The sequence below is a fragment of the Caretta caretta genome, chromosome 19 (assembly GCF_965140235.1).
Source record: "Caretta caretta isolate rCarCar2 chromosome 19, rCarCar1.hap1, whole genome shotgun sequence".
Taxonomy (NCBI): domain Eukaryota; kingdom Metazoa; phylum Chordata; order Testudines; family Cheloniidae; genus Caretta; species Caretta caretta.
Window position 1 is genome coordinate 11411893 of NC_134224.1, and position 22062 is coordinate 11433954.

The 22062-nt window shown below is 42.6% G+C and overlaps 1 protein-coding gene across 5 annotated transcripts in view; it reads left to right on the forward strand.

Moving 5' to 3' along the window:
• Window positions 1–22062, forward strand: part of PHACTR4 (phosphatase and actin regulator 4) — a 102862-nt gene that overhangs the window by 27275 nt on the left and 53525 nt on the right. For 2 of the 5 annotated variants that reach the window (XM_048825817.2, XM_048825818.2), the window contains exon 2: window positions 11556–11602. In XM_048825817.2, the coding sequence (XP_048681774.1) occupies window positions 11587–11602 (16 nt within the window). In that variant the 5' untranslated portion in view covers window positions 11556–11586. Of the gene's footprint in view, window positions 1–9275; window positions 9359–11555; window positions 11603–13633; window positions 13705–20767; window positions 20789–22062 lie in introns of those variants that run through there. The other 3 variants (XM_048825822.2, XM_048825820.2, XM_075121405.1) reach the window with 3 other exon arrangements.

A 22062-nucleotide genomic window follows, 5' to 3' on the forward strand; every position in this document is an offset into this window, starting at 1 on the left:
CCATTAGATCATGGGGTCTTATCAGATTGTGTGCTCTGGGATTTATACATCCCAGAGTGAAGTCATGCACACAATAATGGAATGAATGGGTAAGTCTCTTAATACTCCAGATAAAGCACAAGTGGCTGCCTTGAAGGTTCGGTTTCAAGTGCACACCCAACAGTAACTGGTCCAGCCCCCAATTTAAGAAGCTCTTAACTCTTCTGGAGTGCCTTGGGGTTCAGGTGAGCCACAGATTTGGTGTGGTGCAAGCTTTCCCATGAGCTTGGTGTTCTCCTCAGCATGGCAGCCATCTCTGGATTCTCTTCTGGTCTCAATACTTTGTCGCTCAAGAAGAGAGGTAGCCAAGACCGACAGGAATACACTAGGGATAGAACCCTGTTAAGTGTAACCAGGGTCTTCTGTGCTTTTCTGATGTGGTTACATGGGGCTCAGTTTTTCCACACAGTAGCTCTTTTCTTGGCATGGCCATGTTGGCTTCTCATGCTGTACAGCTATGGCTAGCTTGGTAGCATCCCATTTTGCCTGAGCTGCTGGTGCCAGAGGCAGAGAATTGTGGGTTCATTTCACATGGTGCAGTACACGTCGGGATATTCTTCGGTGCAGTACCACTCATTTATTATCCATAGTGTATCTGGACATGAACTCCCTGGAGTCAACTATGTTAATGCTCAACAAAAATCAGTTGCACGGCTAGGGTCTTAAAGGAGCAGCATGCTTCTCTGCCCTCCTTACCAGATCTGCAGGCTTTCCGTTCTGCATGATCTGAGATGCACTGAGCGGGTGCAGGAGAGAGACAACTTACTCTTAATGCTCTGGTGACTCAAATGGCTGAACACATTTAAAAAAACGAAAAGGCGAAACAATCCACCGTCACGTTGCTTGAAAATAAGAATGGAACAGTTTCAGTCTGGAAACCGTGGTTTCAAATGAAGTTTCCTTTCCACTCATAACTCTGGCGGCATTACCACAGTGCTAGAACATGCACTTACCCCCTCTGTTTTCACTGAGAGTTTGGCAAACATGGAAGCCACAGAACTGAGGCTAGAGCGGTTAGGAAATTTGCAGCCCTATTACGATGTACGCTTTGAGTGAATGTTCTAGTGTATGAGTGAACGGTACGTAGCCCAAAGGATACATGCAACTCTCAATCAAAAACGCTTCCTGTGGCTGCTCCCCATGTAATTGAAGGCTGGGTTCGGTGGTAAGCTGGAGGTTTTCCTTTCTGGTGAATCCAAACAAGCCATCTCTTCTCGTATACCAAGGCAGATACATGGGTAAGTCAATATTGTGGCCGTTTCTACCATTTCAAAAGTGTGTGTCCATTAAAAGCTGATATTTTGCTAATGAGGTGCAGCCTTTGGTCTCCTGGGGAGTTGTGAAAGTGGCCTTTGCTGTTTCAAAGGCTAAAAGCTCCTCTGGACTAGTAAAGCTTGTCATGGGGCCCAGTGCTATATTCAAAAGTAGATGAAAGCTAATGAAAAGGTTGATTCTCTGACAGCCCCTCTCTGTTTCACTTAGTCTGGCTGAAAACAAAATAATACAGTTAGTTATAGACTGGATATGAATAGCAGATTCTCACCTTAACTGATACAGGCAGACTTGTAGATTCTTAAGACACAAGCTACACTTGCTTTGCAGCTTGGAATCCCCAGGTGTTTCATACACAGGCTAGAAATCCCTTTAGCCTGCGTCCAGCACTTCCTCCAGTTCAATCTTTGTTCCTCAGGTGTTTCCAGGAGTCGTCTTGTGTGGGGAGTGAAGAACCCCAGATGATGTCACTTCCTGCATTATATAGCTTTAGCATATAGTGGGATCCCTTTGTTTCCAAGCTTGGTTCCCTGACCGGTTTGTGGAAAAACACTGACATCCCAAGATGGAGTCCAGAGACATGTGGTCTGGTCACATGTCATTGTAGAGTCATAACAGCCATTACTTACAGGCTGTCTGTAGTGTTCTCAGGAAGGCTCACCAAGTTGGGGATAAGCTTCTCCTAAGGCCTATTGTTTTTCCTAATGGCCCATTGCCCTGAATAGGCTCTTCCCCAGCCACTGTCTAGGCTGAAAACATCTTGTCTAGTGGGTGTTACCCAGGTGTAACTTCATTTGGAGTACAGATACACAGTAAATATTAATAATTTCAGGTACAAAAATGATACATGCATACAAATCATATTCAGCAAATTATAACATTTCCAATGACCCCTCACGTGACCCGGCTTGCATAAAATGCATCATTATTATGCTGTAACCATATCAGAAGAGTATGGGGTGCAGTGTTACAACTACCTCATGGCTTTTGTAGAAAAAAGTGTGTGTAATTGGGCATATGTGCTGAGGTCTGTCATGCTGTCTGTTCAATGTTTCCTCCTTCAGTTGGTCTTGGTAACTTTGGCTTTCTCTGAACAAGGATTTAAAGTTGTATTGTTAGGTAGCTCCATCTAACGTATTCAAAAATGCTAGTCAAGTGAAGGCAAATTGTACGTGAGTGTGTGCTAAACTGGTCAAGTTAAAGCCTAGGCCCCTGTCGGCTTTAACTTGACCAGTTTAGCGCACACTGAAGTACAGCTTGCCTTGGCATTTTGGAAGGTTTTAATTAGAACAAGCTAGCAAACATGATCTAATCTCTCATCTTTAACTCCCGATCTAGGGGCTTGTCGACAAGGGGAAATTTACCAGCATAGCTATTCTGGAATAGCACCCTGTGTGTGGATACTCCTGTTCTGCAATAGCCCTAGCACTTTAAATTCACACCCGACCTTACTCCTGAACAACTTGCCAGTGTAGACAAGGCCTAGAAAAAGTCTTTGGCAGCATTGTCTGTTTCAGTCTCAGAACTCGCAAATGTGATGTCACACCCAGGAATTACACATCAACCCATGTTCTGAAGTTGGTCTTGGTATATGTATTGTATATAAAATGCACCCATGGTACTTGGTGCTGTGATATGAGTAGGCCAAACTAGACACTAAACGGGGTCCGGTTAGGTCAGTGTTTTGGTGGGGGACCTAACAGAAACAGGTAGGTGCTACAGGAAGTAATATGGTATCTTACCAGGTGGTGATCTTCCTTTTGAATTGGTGCACCAGTGATGCTGGGGGACTGTGCAGCTGTAGTTGCTGTCTTTCAGAGGAGATACAAACTCACAGGCCTGACCACTTGTCGCTGAAGATCCAGTATCCTGACTAAATTTTGCTTCCTTAAAATCCCCCTGAAGTCTGAACTAGAGATGGCATTTCCTGTTCACTACCTGTTGTGCTGTTTTGTGCTTTTGCAGGACTATTTATTCCACTCTCCTTAGAGATAGCAGCAGATTGTGGTGTGATGGGTTTGTAAACCACTTTAAAATTCTCCAAAAGGTGTGGCATAAGGACAAATCATTATATATGCAATTGAATATTTAAAATATGGAATTTTAACTTCCAAGAAAATTCTTACAAATCTTGTTGTGCTGTTTTGACTGAAATCTGCATTGTTTGTGCATGAAAGTTGGAATATTATAATTATTATAATCATTATTATTATTAATGGGAAAATGACAGTATGATAGCTGACTGGATAGTGATGTTCAGATTTGAATCTGAAATGTTATCTTCATGTTGTGGCTCACTTTTGTAAATTTTCTTTAAAAATCCACAAACAACAACATTCCAGACACTACTTGGTGGTTTGAATTTTCATAGAACAGAAGAATGGGTACAGTTAGTAACTTTTCCCTTCCACTGATTTATGAACGTGAATTGAGTTCTAGGTATTTACTGCTTGTATGCAATGGTCCTTCATGCTTACTATTCCTGCGTTAATATATACAAACTATTGTCTGGTGCAAAGCTGGGTTCTTGCCTTTCAGAGGTGGAGCCCATGTTAAGAAAAATATCTGTTCATAACTGCACTCCTGAGACTTGCTAACTTAACACTCCATTTCCCAGAGGCATCTCCTAAGCAACAATGATGTGATTTCTGATTTCATTCTCCCTTGACCTCTTGAGATGGCTGTGTGAATTCGTGCTCTTTGGAAGAGGGGTGGCATGGAAGGCACAACTTAGATTTCAGGAAAATAAGCTTCCCTGAAATATTTATTTCCTGGTGTTAGAGTACAGCCAGGCAGTCACTGGTTCATTTTACTACGTGGCACAGCACAGAACAGAGAGGATGACAGTAGGATAACTGGGCTTCTGCATGGAATCATTATGTAAAAACTATACAGCTTCTTTCTCTTTCCTTTGGCATACCATAAGCTTTCAGGATGTAGATGAAACTAATGAAATACCTTGCTTCAGAATACTAGAAATGTCACAATATATTGGGGTAGTAGTTGTTCACATGTTCTAAAAGGCCTAACAGATTAGTTTATTGTGTAGCAGGTTTATGTCTACAGACAGAACTCATCAAATAGTAGACTACATCTTAAATAAACCTTAATATATCAATTAACCAGGTTTTCTTCTGCTGCTTGAGCATGTGACCCAGTTTGGGTTCTATTCGCTGATCCTTGCTGTCGAGCTACCAATCTGTTCATTCCAGTTGTTTTATGTTCCTCTAATCTATGGAATTACCATTTTGCAAAACATAATTTTGTGGTGTAAGGGGTTTTGTTTGAGTATTGTGGCTTGCGTGTTTTCATTGTTCATATAGTTTTGACCTCTCTGCTGAGGAAGGTAAAATCTAGTCTATTGTGAAATATTTTTTCTTCCTAAAAATTTCTGCTTACTGACCGTTTGTCTTACCACCACTTAAAGAAGAACTTTAAGAATGTGTTCTTAATGCCATCTTTATTCTTGGACATGTAATAACCTGCTAACTGCAAGTACTTCTACAGCAGTCTTTTAGGGAAAGCAGTAGCAGTTCAGGTGATTTGAAAATTTGTTTGTGTGATTGTCTTGAAGTTTCTTGTAGACTATCTGCGGAGAAGGACACCAGAAATCACTTTTGTCAGTGGACTTAAATGGTCCTTTTACTGCAGATTAAAAAACAGTTTCAAACATATTGGTTGGAAAGGATTTGTTGGTTCTGGATTGTCAAGGATTTATAAAGCCTTTCATGTCTACATCACTAGTTCAAATGCAATCCAGGTTGATGTCTATTTTTCAAAAGCTATATATGCAGATCTGTGATGCTGTCCAAATGGATCACTTGCCACTGGCAGCTCTTTAGAAGTCTCTGAGACATGAAGTGCGTATCAAGTCATTTCTCTTGTGCAGGGGTCTGCATTGTACAATTACCACAGCAATTGGAGACTTATAAGCAGAGAGACAAAGGGTTAAATGACAGGTTTCAGAGTAACAGCCGTGTTAGTCTGTATTCGCAAAAAGAAAAGGAGTACTTGTGGCACCTTAGAGACTAACCAAGACTAAAGTACCTCTTGCTCCTGGAGATGGTCACTCCTAGAAGAGATTTAAATTGCAGTGTGTGGGGAAACTTGCACTATTGTTGATGCTGCATCTGTTTTGTGGGTAAATGCAGGACTTCCACTTCCAGGGTGGTTAGTCTGTCACAGTTCACAGCACCAAATTCTTAAACACATTTCAAAAAGTACTTAAAAACTAACAAACAAAAACCCCAACAACAAAACTAGCTCCGAGATGCAAAACTAGCTCCAGAGACACAAAACTTCCCATAAATCCTGCAACACTGAGAGCTGAATAAAATAGTCTAGAGTTAAGATTACTTAGTTTGGTGCTGAGAAGCTTAAGGTTTAATTCTGTGCCATACTTTCCTTTTGACTGTGCTGACTGCTTTTTATGTTGAGGCTTTGTAAATATAGCTTGTTCAGTAAACTGGAACACCTGGACTTTCAAACTACTGCATATTGCAAATGTTTCTTACAAAAAAACACCACACGCAAATCCAAAAGGTCATATTTTTGGCAGGAAGGACAGGAATCTGATTTTGTTTCAAATGGAATTGTATGTGAGAATGTGCATGCTGCGGCTTATTCACTTAATATACCATTCAACACTGCTGAGCTACAGTATGTTGAGAAACAGTCCTGCACAACTTATCTTCTAGTGAAAGGCTGTTAACTAGGGGTTGTCTACACTACCTGTCGGATCGGCGGGCAGCAATTGATCCAGCGGGGGTCGATTTATCGCATCTAATATAGATGCGATGAATCGACCGCTGAGTGCTCTCCCATCGACTCCGGTACGCCACCAGAATGAGAAGCGCAAGCAGAGTCGACGGGAGAGAGTCAGCTGTCGACTTACCACAGTAAAGACACCATGGCAAATAGATCTAAGTATGTTGACTTCAGCTACACTATTCACATAGCTGAAGTTGCGTATCTGGGTCGACCCTGTGCGGTAGTGTAGACAAGCCCCTAGTTTCTCTGAGGCCTATCTTGGCTGTATAGTGAAAATAAGGCCTTGTCTACACCTCACTTTTGTCGTTCAGGGGTGTGAACCACCCCATCCCGGAATGACCAGAGTTTTACCGACAAAAAGCACCGGAGTAAACCACGCTTTGTCGGCGGGAGAGCTCTCCCTCCAACAAAGCTACCGCCTCTTGTTGGGGGTGGATTTTTTTTGTTGGTGGGAGAGCTCTCTCCTGCTGACAAAGAGCAGCTACACTGCACACCTTTTAGCAGCATGGCTGTAATGGCACAGCTGTGTTGCTAAAAGGTGCGTAGTGTAGACATAGACTAAGGCTAACAAAATCCAAACCGTAGCAACAATTTAGATGGTAAACCCCTTCCACTTTATAATCTATCGTCATTACTTTACTCTTCCATGCCACACCCACGGTAGCTATGCTGCTGGTGTAATGTGATGTTTATTATACCATTTGCATGGGGAGCCAATTATCAGAATGTTAAATCTGTATGGAAATTAGTGGGTTAACATATGTAGTGTAACGGCCTTTCAAGCTATCCCGCTCTATACCAATATTCCAGTCATGAGACTTATCTCACAAAGGGTCTGTGATGCCAGTTAAATCATTATTTAGCTTGTGTACTAATACTTTCAATTCTTCCTTTTTATTCCCCGTACTCCTTGCTAGAAGTATACAAAATAATGAATGATATAGATAAGGAAGACACCACGTCTGTTTCCCCTGTCTCATAACACAACAAGGCACTTCTAATAAAATTGGAAGATGGTGTATTCAGAACTGATATAAAGGAAACTCGTTAAACACAGTTCACCTTGTGGAATCCATTGCAATATAATATCAGAGGCCCAAAACAGGATTCTAAAAAGGAATTTAACGTTTATCTGGATAACAAGAATATCCAGAGTCCTTATAGTACGTATTCTTATAAAAACACAGTTTTCTGAGGGCTACAAATCCTGTGGCGCCAGATCATAAGCCAACCTTTAACTACTGGGGGTAGGAGGAAACTTTCACGAGAGGCAGATTATCCTGTGTTTGCTTACTGCAGAAGTTCTTTGTCTGAAGTAGCTAGTTTTGGCCACTGTTGGAAACAGGACACAGAACTAGCTGGACCACTGTTCTGATCCCTTGTGGCAATTTGTGTTCCTAAATGGAAGCATAGATGTTAAGTGACCTCTTCCAGCTCATGCAGTTGAGTGACAGTGCCAGGAATAGAATCTAGGAATCCTGACTCCACTGCTGCTTGCTCTATTAGATCACATTTCACTTTCCTAACACGACTGGTTTTATTGTACCTGTTCTGTAATAATAACTAGAAGAATTTGGCTTTAGAGCTACACTAGGGAGAATCCTAGTGCCCAGTGCTCTCAGGCTTTGAGACAGATGTTCTTGGCACATCCAGCGGGGGCAGGGGACTGAAAGGATTAATATTCCAAGCGCAAATATGCACCTTGGAGTAAGCAAAGCTCAGTGAGCGCAGCCTGTGGCGAACATCCTTGAAAAGGAAATGAAATTGAAATCCCTGGGTGGCTGGAGGGTTGCTATAATCTGACTGTGCTGTGGTGAAAGTAGCATTGAAGTGTCTGTTTCCATTCCATTCCTGCCTTCCCTTTTTTGTGAGGCTTACTGAGACAGCAGGTATGGTGACTCGATCTACAAATTCCCTCCACCGTCCAGCCCTTGCTAGCTGAAGATTTGCACTCTGAGAAGAAAGTGCTGGATCTATTTTTTTTGGTTAAGGAGTTTGTAAAGCAGCTAAAATTACCTCTGATAGGTAGAAGTATATGGCATTCATTCTAATCCATGTGGATGGTATTATCGTGAAGCTGTCTTCAGAAGTTCCAGGACAGCTGTATGACATGGAGCTAGGAGTTTGTTATAAATTTTAATGCTACTGGACTCTGTTGGCTGGAAGTGCCAAGAGGTTTTAAACAAGAAGTTTAATATGGCCTGCTGCACCCAGGTCTGTGCGTGCTGACTGGTGGGCTTGGAACAGACACTATTCACACTATGATGAGAACAGTTTAAGCATGGTTGTGCAAAGTTCTGGCACGGTTTCCCTGGTCATTGTGGACAATTTCCCCTCCTCCCCCTGTCTAAACAGTGCTGGAGTGGAATGCCTTACGTATTGGTAGCCTAGGGCATGATTCTCTGACCAAAGGGAGTTCCTGTCTATGTAAAAAAGAAAAGGAGGACCTGTGGCACCTTAGAGACTAACATGAATAACATGCTTCCGATGAAGTGAGCTGTAGTTCACGAAAGCTTATGCGCAAATAAATTGGTTAGTCTCTAAGGTGCCACAAGTCCTCATTTTCTTTTTGCAGATACAGACTAACACAGCTGCTACTCTGAACCCTGTCTATATAGTTCAGGGCCACCGTGTTTAAAGCTCCGCTAGCAACTGCTTGTTCAAACACAGTTCCAACCCTGGTGTGAGTAAGATTATAGTCTGTCCTACCTTGGGATAGTAGCACAAACTGAATACACATTCTAAAATGGAGGAATTTGTCAAGGTGGGGAAACTCATCGCATTCCTGGCCTGGCCAACATTCTGTTAGCACTTTCCAGCTGCCAGAGACAAAGGTACCAAGTATCAGAGGGGTAGCCGTGTTAGTCTGTATCCACAAAAACAACGGGGAGTCCGGTGGCACCTTAAAGACTAACAGATTTATTAGAGCATAAGCTTTTGTGGGTAAAAAAACCACTTCTTCAGATGCGACTAAGAGACAAAGGTGAGCTGAAAGAGCTGTTTTAGGCTGCTAGGTGCTAAGGCATAGATTGAATTGATGAAGGGAGTGTGTGAAGTGGTGAAGCAGCTTGCAAGGTTAAAAAACTCTCCCTTTAGGAAGTCACTTGTGTAAGTGGAGTCCTTGAACTCACCAGGTAACCCTTAAGGCATATATCACTAAGCATCCTTCCTCAACCCCTCCCTGTTTTCATCAGCTTCTGTTGTGGCTGGCAACTGCAAGCTCTTCTCCACGGGAACTCAGGGAACTCAGCATTGTTTGAAAACACCGAGAGAGAAGGTGGGTGAGGTAATACTTTGTATTGTACCAACATGGCTACAACAAAACTGCATTAAAGCACCAAGCACATTTATGATTCCGTATAAATAAGTATACTTCAGTGAAAGTGCACTGTTTCGTTCCTCTGCAGCTCAGTTCAGAACTTAGAGAATCTCTGTAAGAAAGCTGTTTTCTTTTAATTTTTAAGCCATTTTACCATAAATTCAGACTTGAGGGACAAGGTAGATGAGGTAATATCTTTTATTGGAGCAACTTCTCTTGGTGAGAGACAAAAACTTTTGAGCTTACACAGAGCTCCTCTCCTTCAGGTCTAGGAAACATACTCAGAGTGTCTCAGCTAAGTACACCATCATGTGGTTTCTAAAAGTTTCCTATGAACATGACCTTTTCCATTCTCTCTAGGTAAGCATTGAAATGTTCTCATTTTTATAGGAAGGGTGGATTGATTTAAATCAGTGATTTAAATTGTTAATTTTAATCATGACTTAAATCAGCCAGCAGAAAATCTTGATTTAAATAATCAGTTTTAATCGTATTTTGCACTTGTACTTTTTAGTTCTTTTCCTAAAGAAAGGTTGATTCTGATTGGTTGGTAACCATTAAAATATGTTGATTTGCAACTAAAAATTGCCCTTACACTAAATTTGGTGCTTCTTTCTGATAACCAGGAGGATACGCTGTATTTTTACAGTCATTTAAACAATTATATAGCTTAAGTTACATTTATTTAGGTTCTTAATTTTTCCATTTTTATTATGTTAGAAGATGGTAAATGATGGATTTCTTCTTTACTAGATTAACTTCTTACTTGTGATTTGTGTCCAGCACTATTTGGGTGGAAATTCAAATACAATTAAAAATGCAGAAAAATAGGGTTCTTTTTCAAATTTAAATACAACTCCCTTAATTGTGCTGGATACATAAGAAAAAATTAACAAAGATGATCCCTTGTTTTGCATTCGAAATTGACTCATTTATTGAAGGAAGTATTCTCTGTAGGTCATGAATTGAAGTGATTGTTTCTGGTCACCATATCATTCAAGGTTTTAGAACTTGTTGATCTCATAGTCTCACACTTTGTTTTCCTCTTCCAATCGAGGAATAAAAACTAGCTTTCCTGCTTTTTCAATTCCGTATTTCTTCCTTAACTTCGAATGAACTAGTCATTGAACTGAACTAGTTGAATAAACTGAAATGAAAAAAATATTCTCTCTCCCCCTGCAGAAGAGACTACTTTTGTCAAAATCCTGTCTAGCACTCCAGTTTAGCCAGTGGCTTCCACCAGTTCAGTGGTTGACTTTCTTCAAAACTTGGCAGCAAACACATACTGCTTAATATTTTTTTGTATTTAATTTAAATTATTTTAATAGACTATAACTTTAGGCCTTAACATAAATTGTCAATTTCACATTTAATTTCATAGATTTATTTAAAAAGGCAGTTTAAATAGATCCAATTTTAATGTTTTACATAATCAATTTTTATCCATCCTGTTTATAGGTTAAGGTACACTGCCCTGGGAATACAACCACGATTTATCCATGGAAGAAGTGTTTGACGCTTTATTTGTTAATAAAGTTGTAGTTTTATATTTTAACTTGTCCACGGCATAGTAGTCTCCGTATGCAGAACACACACCGCATGCATGGCACTTGGAGGTTAAAGTGGTGTTAATAACTTTCATTTTTATCTTGCAAATATATTCTTGTGTATGGGATGGCTAATGCTCCTGCATTAGTGCTGAAAGGGGGAGGTTTCCCAGACTTGCGCTCTCCTGGGGCAGATTTAGAACCTGCTAGTACTGCTGTCTCCTCTTTTGACTTGCAATATTTGAGGTGGAGAGCCGAGATGATGCATGTGCATTCTGTGCTGTGCCTGTGGGGCCTGTTTGAATGGAACAGCAACAAAAGAGAACTGTTCAAACCCAAAGCATTCTGAAATCTGAAGCTCCCTGGAATTAGTTCACCATGATAGGACTTGTCACACTTTTGTGCTAATGGGGTGGATGTCAGTGTGTTTGTCTTGTTCCAAAATTGCCAGATAGGGTTCCCTAACCTGGGGCTCAGTTACCTGCCTGTTGGTTAAAGACTTGGTTAGCCACTATTGATAGGGAAGCTAAAGTAGACTAAGGCTTTGGTAAAACTCAGGATTTTTCTGCTATCAACTTGCACTTACGTTTTGTTTTTTCTCTCTGCAGGAATTTTTCAGAAAACTAGCGTACCACAGGAATGGAAGAAAACGCTGGTAAGTACTCTCCTGAGTTCCCATACCGCAATTTGTTGGTCTTTTTTCCTTCAGCCGTGGTTCTCTTGCATTTTCATATCAAAATGGTACTTCCTTAATTTCTGGGTCTTGAACCATAAATGTCCAAATGGTAGGATAGAAGACAACCAGAAAGATAAGAACTAATGCTGTTTAGCACCTTTGCAGCCTTCAAAGACCAGATTCTGATCAGTTAAAATGTTGTAAATCTGGACTAACTTTATCAGAGAGAGTCTGGATCTCAAAGGTGAAAGGGATCAGAATTGATTCTGCAATCCTCAAAGCACTTTAAGGCAAGTAGCCATTACTGTTTTACAAATGGTGAAATTGAAGCTTGTCCAAAGCCACACGGCAGTTCTGTGGAAAGACCAGGCTTAGAATACAGTAGCTCCTAGTGCCATATTTATTCCCCTAGACTGTGCTGCCATGTGAAGGATGTAGGGTTCTTTATTTTAAAAAAGGTGATTTTAGAGTAATTGCCTTAGGCACTGCATGACTTGCCCTGAGGCAAACTGATCAACACGTTCGTTAAACCTAATCTGTGATGCAAACTGGATTTGGCCTCAGTTCAAGTGGTAGAGACCTGCATAGAATAAGGGCTTTAATGGCCTTTTTCTGAATGACTAAAAATCATTGTCAATAGGCAATAGAAAAATACTTTTTTTTTTTTTTTGGCAAACATTTCATCTTCCCTTCATCAGAAGGAGTCAGTCTCTCTCACCCATCCACCAATACAAATTTGTGTGCATTTCACCTTACATCCCACTGAAGTATGGTGTTACTTCATTCCATGGCTGCCAGCTAACATCTTAAATGATGAATCACAGAAGATGAAGTCATAGCAAAGATTATCCTTGGCTTGGCACTGGATATACAATGGTCCCTTTTTAAAAAGTCTCTCTAATTAAATTACATTTAAATGCCAGCCATTTATTGGCTCACTTGTGGTTTGTATTGAGCTGTGACATAAGCGAAGTAATAAAGTTGCGTGACCACAAATCTTGCCTTTGGGCCATCCTCACAGAGACAAATTATATCACCCTTAACTAGGGAATTGAGTGGTGTTCAACAGTGGCATTATCTTAGTGCAACAATGGCAGCAGCCCTTCTTGTGAATGGCAGCAGCCCTTCTTGTGAAGGCCAAGTTAGGACTTTGTGGAAAACTGATCTGCTGGACCCGAATGGCTCAGCTGGAGCGGTTACAGCCTTTTCTCTGTGCCAAAGTGAATACGCATAGAAACTATGGTCAAATTCCTGGTAACAAGTTACTGCTGTGCACTGTAATAGCCTGTAACGTGAATGCTTTTTTCATGCTATTCCCCTTTTCCTCCAAAAAAGTTGCTTTGGGCCATGTTAAACTAACTTGCAACTGACAACTTTTAAAGTAAATGACTTCAGTGCTGGTAATAGATGCTGGAGGGATGGCCATGGGGATGGAATCTTTCCGTTTATCCACAGCACAGCCCGCAGCAGTGCAAGTTTCTGTCACCACTCCAGTATGCCTCAGCTGGCACTGAAGGGACTCTTCTGGGGTGGCTGCAATGCAGATTGGGTTATTTAATTCATCCTGAGCCTCTCTGCTGAGACTACCAGCAGCCAGTTTGTGTCCATGTCACAAAAGCCATCATCTGTCCACTGGCAACTGGACTTTGACCTCAAGCTCATTTTACAGAGGCCAGCAAGCAGCCATCAGATTACAACAAATCTAGCTCACTCTTGACCTTGACTGCCCTAGTGACCTGGAGATGGAAAGCACTAAATCTCATTACCGTTTTCCTGAGCCATGTAGAATCACCCACCTCCCCCCCATTTGAACGCTCAGCAGTACAAGTGCGAGAATGGTTATATTTTGCACTTCTACTCAAAAGGTCAGTGGCTGTATTTTATTTCAGCCTGTTGTGACTCTGTAAACCTACTGGTTTATATAGTTAACATTGCTGGAAACAATACGAGGTAGAAAAAACAGATGGGTCTTTGATTATTATTGTTTTTTTAAATTACTTTGCTTTTAAGGAGGTTCATTCTCCAAGTGCTACTAAATTCAGGATTCCTGGGTTCTATTCCTGGCACTGACTGGAGATGAGGTAAGGCTGAGCTTTTAACTGAAGGTGCTGTGTGACTAGCTGAGCTGAGGCTGGCTCCCTTTGTTTTTTCAAAGCCTAGTGACTTGATAGATTCCTGTCCTTAACCAGTTGTATATTAACCGCCTTCACAATACTGCATGGCTGGCTTTTGTTTTGACTGTATTGGCACATGTTCAGAGTCTGCTCTGAATAGTATTGCAATGCACCCAAGTGGCCACTGGGACTGTACGATTAGTCATAATTCCTTTCAGTCACCCGGCTTCACTACCCGCACATGGGTAGGGATGGAAGCTCCTTTTGGCTGGCTGCCGTGGTTAATCAAAAATGACAGATTTGCTGCTGCCTTCAGATTTTAATTCATGATCATCAGTGAAGGCTACTCCGAGCATCCCCTGTAGACAATTCTAGTGGAGTTTTAGTATAGCATTGAGCTCAGCTCTTCCACTCAGGTCTAGAGGGAAAGGAATATACAGGACTCCTGGTACTCTTACTAACTGGTGATGTGAAACCCACCAAAGAGGAAGAAAAATCTGCAGGGATGGAAATAACATGGTTCTGGGTAGGTGCTGAGGCACCAAGGTGACTAGTTTGGTGTTAAATCCTAGTCAGGGCACATACATGTATTCATTTTCCATGTGTCAGGGTTGGGGGAAGCTTGCTAGTTTTCAGGTTTAACTCCATGAGTGAGGCAGGAGAATGGGTGCTAATAAGTGATACACAACAGCCTAAATATGCACAGGAAACGGTGGGCCAAGTCCTACTGCTTCTTTGCAAGGCCTTGAAGAGATCCCACCTACGCAAGGGATCTGTCAAGGAAAATATTGTTGGAATACTCAGCTAATTTAGTTTTTCCCTTCTCAGGTCCCTCCTGTCAGCACGTTGGGGGTGAAGTTTTGCTAGCGGCCATATTCTATTTTTAGAGTATATTTCTGCTGTTCCATTCCCAACCCACGCTACATCAGCATCCAGTCCCTCCCACTCAAAAAATAACATTTCTTGGATGCTCTTAAATTAGTTGGTCTGGGATCCTGTGTGGTGTGTTTTTTGTTTTTTTTTAAATGTAGAAGTCTTTTCTAGTATTGAGATCTAGCATTTTATCTGTAGTAGTTCCATGATGTGATCTTAAGAAGCAAATAGTTTAAGCATCTTATTTTCTCTTTTCGGCAGTGGAAATCTCATCTTAAGCCCATGGCTATTCGGAAACTCTGCTGTGGTCTTGAGATGAAATAATGTGGAAACAAACTGCTAGTTCGCTTTCAATAGCAATTGAACTAACCATTTTTGAACACTCGCACAGAGTTTATTTGCTGTCTTTTTTTCATGGGGAAGTGTTTGTGGGCAGCATCATTATGTCCTTTCAGCTGCCTGTGAAAACGTTTGGTTTTCTGATGTCGGAATTTTTGCTTCCTTCTGAGACTAGGAATTTATTTGGCAATTATTGGGAGGACCTTTTTGTAGCTCTCCTGTCTTGAGAGCAGAGGATGCTGATGGAATTGCTGTGCTTGGAAGTTTTACTAGAACTCGATTAAGGATTTTATTGCTACCAGCCGTCCAGACTATAATCTTGTGTTCAGGATCGGTGAGGCATGCTAGGAAGCTGTCATGTTGTGCTGTTAGTCAAGCAGAAATGCATGCTGGGGTAGTGCAGACTCTTCTGTACCCACAAGCTTCTTCCAAGAAGTCTTCTTGCTTTCTCAGAGATGGCACTGAAGATATTGCTGAGGAAACTTCTGTTCTGTCCTATTTCATTATTCAGGATTGATTCCCTCTTCAGTTGATTCCTCTCCCTCTTCAGTTCCTGCCATGCCACTCTTTCCAATTGCTCCCATCTTTTAAGATGTGCTTGGAGCAGCCACAGTATTCAGTGTCTCTCCCTCTCCTCCTCTGTGCAAGCTAATGGGTAATTTGTTTGAGACTCCATTGTAGCTGCTGGGCTAAATGGCCACAAGTTAGGAAGCTAGTACAGTAAATATCGCCTATTGCTTTTCAGAGTTTAAACTCTCTGGGAGGCACTATAATCTGGTGAGAGGAGGAGGCTAGTAGTCAGGATACCCACATCTAGTTCCTAGTTCTGCCACTGGTTCCCTGAGTGGCGTTGGGCAAGTTACTTAATTCCTCTGTCTTCACCTGCACAAATGGGGATAATTCTTGAGGTGCCTTGAGAGCCTCACATGAAAAGCAGGAAGTAAGTGGGGTATACAATTCTTCCATATGTATGGATGATGGTATTTTTAAATCCTCTGTTTAAGGTGTGTTTAGAGAAGCTATACTCCTCTAAATACACAAACTCTGGTCCCCGCTGTTTAATAACTGTCCTATGTGCAGGGAAGCCAAGATTAAAGGAGTATGATGAGGTTTTTCAATACTTGATTGTCAGGAGGACTGTTCTTAATTACTGTTTTTTTTTCCCAGAGATTATTGAGCTGAAAGACAGGGTGGGTGCTGTAACAAAGACACTATGGTGGCCAGAATGATATGACTCCTGTTCTATCAGATGCTTCAGTCGTGTTCCAGCGGCCTCTGCCGCAGATAGCTAAAAATAACATTTACTTCAATACTCTATAGTCACCGGTTGCGAGGTGGGGTGTAGGTGTGTGGCTTTTAGCTTCCCATGGGATTTCTCACTGTTTCTTGTTTTAAACATAACCTGCCAGGCTTGATGTCTCCAAGTAAGGCAGGTGGTTGGTAGGATAGAACAGAACACTCTGGACAGGTAAAGTCTGTTATGAACAAAACAAAACTGGTTAACATAGCAAATAGAAATGTTTTCTGCCCCCACTTTAAATGGAGCTGCCAATGTTTTTCTTGCTGTTCCTTTGTGTATATGCCTTCACATAACAAAGGAAAATTCAGATGCGTTTATGAAGCCATTTGTGGTAGCAGCTGTTAAAAAAATAAATAAAATAATATGAGGGTGTGGTTTATAGAATATAACACTTGACTGATAGTTTGCCAGTGTGAATCCAGCCCAGGTCCGTAGTGACTACAGGTTACTACCTGGTGACTGAGGTCTTATATGAAATGAGGTGGACATGTCAATCCAGTATTTGGTGGGGAGAGGAGTCCACAAGAACCACAGAGATAAGTAGCACTAACTGGCACCTTCTTGGGCAGAAGGTCTAAGGATTTAATTGGGCTTGTAGACGGTATTCCCCCATTTTGCTCTAGTGATGGTCACTGCAGGTTCAGGGTTAAAGCACTTTGAACAGGACATTGTGCTAGGGATATACTTGTCCTTTTGCTGCTTGTCACCTGATCTCCAGAAAAATTGAGGACCCCCATCTCCAGGGCTATCTGGCTCTTTTCACCATCCACACTTATTTCCACATGAATATATTACACTTTAAAATGGAAAGGAATGGTGGGGAGAGGGAAGCACTGTGTATTGATCTCCACCCTCTCCGTTTGCTGGGGGACTCGTATGAATGGACTGCCTCTGATTTGGAAACCAGAGGTTTCTTGAACTTGCTTTAGTGTTAGTACTGTATTAGACAGCATCCAAGTGGGGAATCCCCTTCTGATGATTAAAAGTCTAACTAGAAGTCAGCTGCCTATAGATTGATGTAAGAATAGACCTTTACTAATGGTGCACAGACATCTCTAGAGAAAACCTGTCTGAAAGCTTTTACGGGCTTCTGTGCAAAAGAGCTGAAGATGCACTTCTGAGTTTTAGACTAAAGCTCTGGAGAAGTCCTGCCACTGTTGTGAATGGTCTCCTGTTTTGAGCTGTAAAGCAAATTAACTGACAAGCCATCAGAATGTTAGAATACTTCAGTGGTAAGGCTTACAGCTGTTACCCACTTTCCCCACCAATCTCCTTAAGAATGGCAAGCAGCCAATGAGAAGAATATCATTGTAATCTATTCCACAATGCAAAGGATGGGTTCTCTTCCCTCCCTCTCTTCTCCCCATCATACCACCTGCGATTCTATCATGGCGTTATGGTGCTTTGTAAATTGAGTAATGTAAACTGTGTATATGATTCAAGAGATAGTTAAGTGCCTGAGATTAAGCGTATTTTAATTTCAGTGGAAGTTTGCTAATTTACAAGCACACACAAAAAGGCAGGATTTCATCATTAGTAAAGCTTACTAAGAAATGGAAGTGATTTCATAATTGTCACGGAGTCCCTGGGCGATGCTCTGGAACTGCTCCCCATGAAGCCAGTCAGGACTCTGGGGCAGTCGCCTTTCTGTGAGCAGCCTGTCTTCAGGACACGCAGCTCACACAGCTTCCACCTTCCTGGGTCTGACCTCGGAGCATTCAGCATCCTCTGCCCCTCCGTGCGCTTCCCACAGCGAGTCCGCTCAGGCGGGGCTCTTGGGGAAGCCAGAGGGTCCTGCCCCCCAACTCCGCAGTCAGACGTGACTCTCAGCCAGCCAGTAAAACAGAAGGTTTATTAGACGACAGGAACATGGTCTAACACAGAGCTTGCAGGTGCAGAGAACGGGACCCCTCAGCTGGGTCCATTTTGGGGGGCAGTGAGCCAGACAACCACGTCTGCACTTCACTCCATGTCCCAGCCAGCCCCAAACTGAAAACCCCCTCCAGCCCCTCCTCCTCTGGGCTTTGTTCCTTTCCCGGGCCAGGTGGTCACCTGATTCCTTTGTTCTCCAACCCTTCAGCTCTCACCTTGCAGGGGGGGAAGGGCCCAGGCCATCAGTTACCAGGAAACAGGGTGTCGGCCATTCTCTGTGTCCAGACTCCTGCACACACCTGCCCTCTAGGGCTCTGCAATGATCAGACACCCTTACTCCACCCCCTAGATACTTAAGAACTGCCTAGGGGAAACTGAGGCACCCCCACACTATTCAGAGGAAACATTAAGAACAGTCCCACTTCGTCACAATAATACCTCACAACCTTTTAACAAAATACAGTACAGAACACTTGAAAGAGTTATCATAAATAATTAAGTTGACTACACTTGTCCAATTAACAAAGTACCGTGGGATGTATTAAGCTGGTGGCTTTTTGTTTGTGTTCTTAAATTTGCAGTGGGTATTCCAGTTCTTAGTGACATTGTTTATCGAGTGTTGGCTGTGTGCTCAGGGCAGCTAGATGAGAAACAGTAAAGGCATCACTACTTGCCACATTTGCAAATATGTCAGATCAGTTGATCTGGCAATAGAAGGAATCCCAAGTTGATGTATGGACTCTGGCTTCTTTTCTTTCCAGGTCTGTAAGTGGGAATTACAAAGTTATGTGCTGAGTCTCTAGAGACTTTGCAGACTTGGCTACGTGCTATAACAGCTTTATCAGTCACTGGCCATGGGGTACTGCAAAGTTACAAATAGCAGTTTGTACAGAAGGTTCTGTGTTGGGGAAAGTGCAATTTAAACCTGCTAGTTTCATGGTTTAGTGCCTAAGCTGTGCACGTACTGGCGCTGACCTTCAGTTTTGGTCATTGTGGGCATCAGGAGATCTGGATTCTATTTTGAGGTCTGCCTTTTTCCTTGGGTGGCTTCCACTGCCTCCCTGTCTGGAGGGTTTAGATGGGGGAAGTTAACTAGCTGAGGCGAGTTGTCTGGGGGGAGTAAGCTCCGTTTGGATGCAGGGTAAGTGGGAGCTTTGGATAAGTGGAATTGTCTTGTATCACGTTTTAAAAAAAAATAAATCTTCCCTGATTTCCTGAAGGCTTTTTCCCCCTGTTTTGCACTATACTGTGCTTAAATGGCCCACAACAGTGGCTGAGGCTAAACTCATGTAGACCTCGTTGTTTTCTCTTTAAGTAAACTGAATGTTGTCTCTCCTTAGTGTTACGGCCTTGGTGCTTTGTGAAGAGCATTGGTTGAACAAAGCTACATTATGGGCGCCAGCATGCTGCGGAGTTAGTGCTGATCGACAGCGAGGAACTCTGCTTGGTTTCTAACTGTGTTCTTGGTTATCGCCCTGTTGTCATCTCCTTATCACTGATTCTTGAGAGCACGTTGAAAAAGAACCCTGGTTCTGACTTCTGAAGCTGGTTTTAGCCTCCTAAATGCTTTTCAGTATAACAAGAAACCTGCAGAAGGCACCTGGCACTCTCCTTGGAGCTGTAAAACTCTTTACTGGTCTGTAAAAGCGGCAGAGAGTCCTGTGGCACCTTATACGTATTCACCCACAAAAGCTTATGCTCCAATATGTCTGTTAATCTATAAGGTGCCACAGGACTCTTGGCCACTTTTACAGATCCAGACTAACACGGCTACTCCTCTGATACTTTACTGGTCTGTGTGCGCCTAAAGAAGAATAATCAATGTTCATGACCCTGACAGATTTTTTTTTTGATCGCGGCTCAGGGTAGGGAGTACTTCTGTGACTTTTGTCTAGTTCAGGCTGCTTCTGCCTTGCTTCAGAAAGCATGTCTTCTGTAAAGTACCTTGAAAATGGGAAGTGACACACTTTTGTTGCTGGACTATAATGAAGGGTTTCTTATTAATCTCTCTAAAAAGCAATTATATACTCATTTGAGTGATTAAATTCAGCTTTATTAAATGACCTTTTGGCCTGTCTCAAGATTGAAGCTTCAGACATTGGGCTTCAAAGTCTGTTACAAAAGAGGGTCCTGGATCCTTTGTCAACTCCTATCTAGGTATTTATCTGACCGTCCTCCATAGTATCAGAGTGCCTTTGTCATGAATAGATTCATCCTTGCAACACTCCTGTGAGATAGTGAAAATTGCAGAAAGGGAGCTGAGGTATAGGGTAGGTTAATGATTACTGAGGTTTTTACATTCTTCTCATCTTAACTTGAAGCGCTGTGATTTGTCTGTTTTAGTTGAGGACTACACAGGGCTCCCCTTAGAGGTTGTCAGTGCTGCTCTTTAGTTGATTGGGTTTGTTCATTTCTCCCCTCTCCCTGAACCTGAATGCACTATCTTAGCAGAATTTCACATTTATCCTGGAAGTTGTCCTGTGTCTTGTGTGGGTATGTCCTCACTGAAGAGAGGACCCCAGGCGATCAGCACCATGGTTAGCCTCGCTCGGTTGTAAGTGGACACGGGAAAACAAGACTCAAGTCACTGTGTCCTCACTGGTGCTGCACTCTCCAGTGTGTTGCTAGAACTTCTTGGGTCATATCTCATGGTTCTTAGTGATGCAGGTAAGGTAATCCCTCTGATTCTTTCCCAGTGAATTGTGGGAGAACTTATGTCCTTTTAGGTATGTGGGAGATTGTGGGAAGGCATTGGAGGACTATCAGCACTCAGTGGTATAGCCTATATCCTCACTGCAAAGTGGGCTGTAAGCAGCACGTGGGCTGTAATCTATACCCCCAGCTGGTCTGGATTGAAAGTACCACCGTGTTTGGGTGAGAGGGTTTTAAGTGTGAATGAGAGCTGGGATAGGGGCAACAGCCAAGTAAGAGCCTGAGTTTTAGCTCTGCAGTGGAGACAAGCCCTGTGTCACAATGAAGAGCACTGTTCGGTAAGTTTGGGATTGTGAAACTTTCTTGGGAGCACTTGCTGGTGGTTGGTCCATGCAAAGTGACCCAGTCCCATGGGGCTGGCTTTGATGCTTCAGACAGCCTAGCTGCCTCTCTGAGGAGATGCTACTGTGTCTGGAAGAAAACTGGAGCTACTCTGTGATCAGCACAGCCGCATCCTCCTTCTTCCTACCCTTCTCTTTGTTACTGCCTCTTGTTTGTTCTGGATTGTTACCTTTAGACTGCTAGGTCTCTAGCTGTACTGTAAAGCATTAATGCACATTCATAATGCTAGATGAATAGTAAACAATGTCCCAGAGGAGCAGGACACCAGATAGCAAGTGCAAGGGGGTAGTGGGAGGACAAATAGAAACCTGGACAGCGTATCCCAGGGGAGAAGGGAACCCAGCAGCTGGGCTGCATGTGGAGGAAAGAGGACAAGTTGGGAGGAAAGGAAAAAGGGACCAGCAACAGGCATTATTTGACATATCTGCTTTTCCATGGCTCTCCTCACAATAATAGCAAAACATCTGAAGCATTACTGAATGGATTCTTGCAGTACCCTGGGAGGTAAATCATTACCGCTATCCTCACCTTGTAGAGGAGAAACTGAGGCACGGAGCTTAAGTGACTTGCCCAGAGGAGTCTGGCAGAGCTAAGAACAGAATTCAGATGTCCTTAGTCCTAGGCCAGTGCCTTAATCCCAAGACCTCCCCCATCGTCTCCGGGGAAGGGTGAAGTACAAGGCGGAGGCAGAAATGAACTGAAGAGCAAAAGGAGACTGATCAGTCCTTCCTGAAATAGCTGTTCCCAAACTTTGCCTGCGTGACTTCATTTTCAGACTTACTGATCCCCTCAGCCCCCTTATTCTATCACTAGACTCGCTGCTGGAGTCTGAGCTGCAGGTGGTGCTGTGCGAGCCCGAACAGGAATATGTGCCCGACAAAACAGCA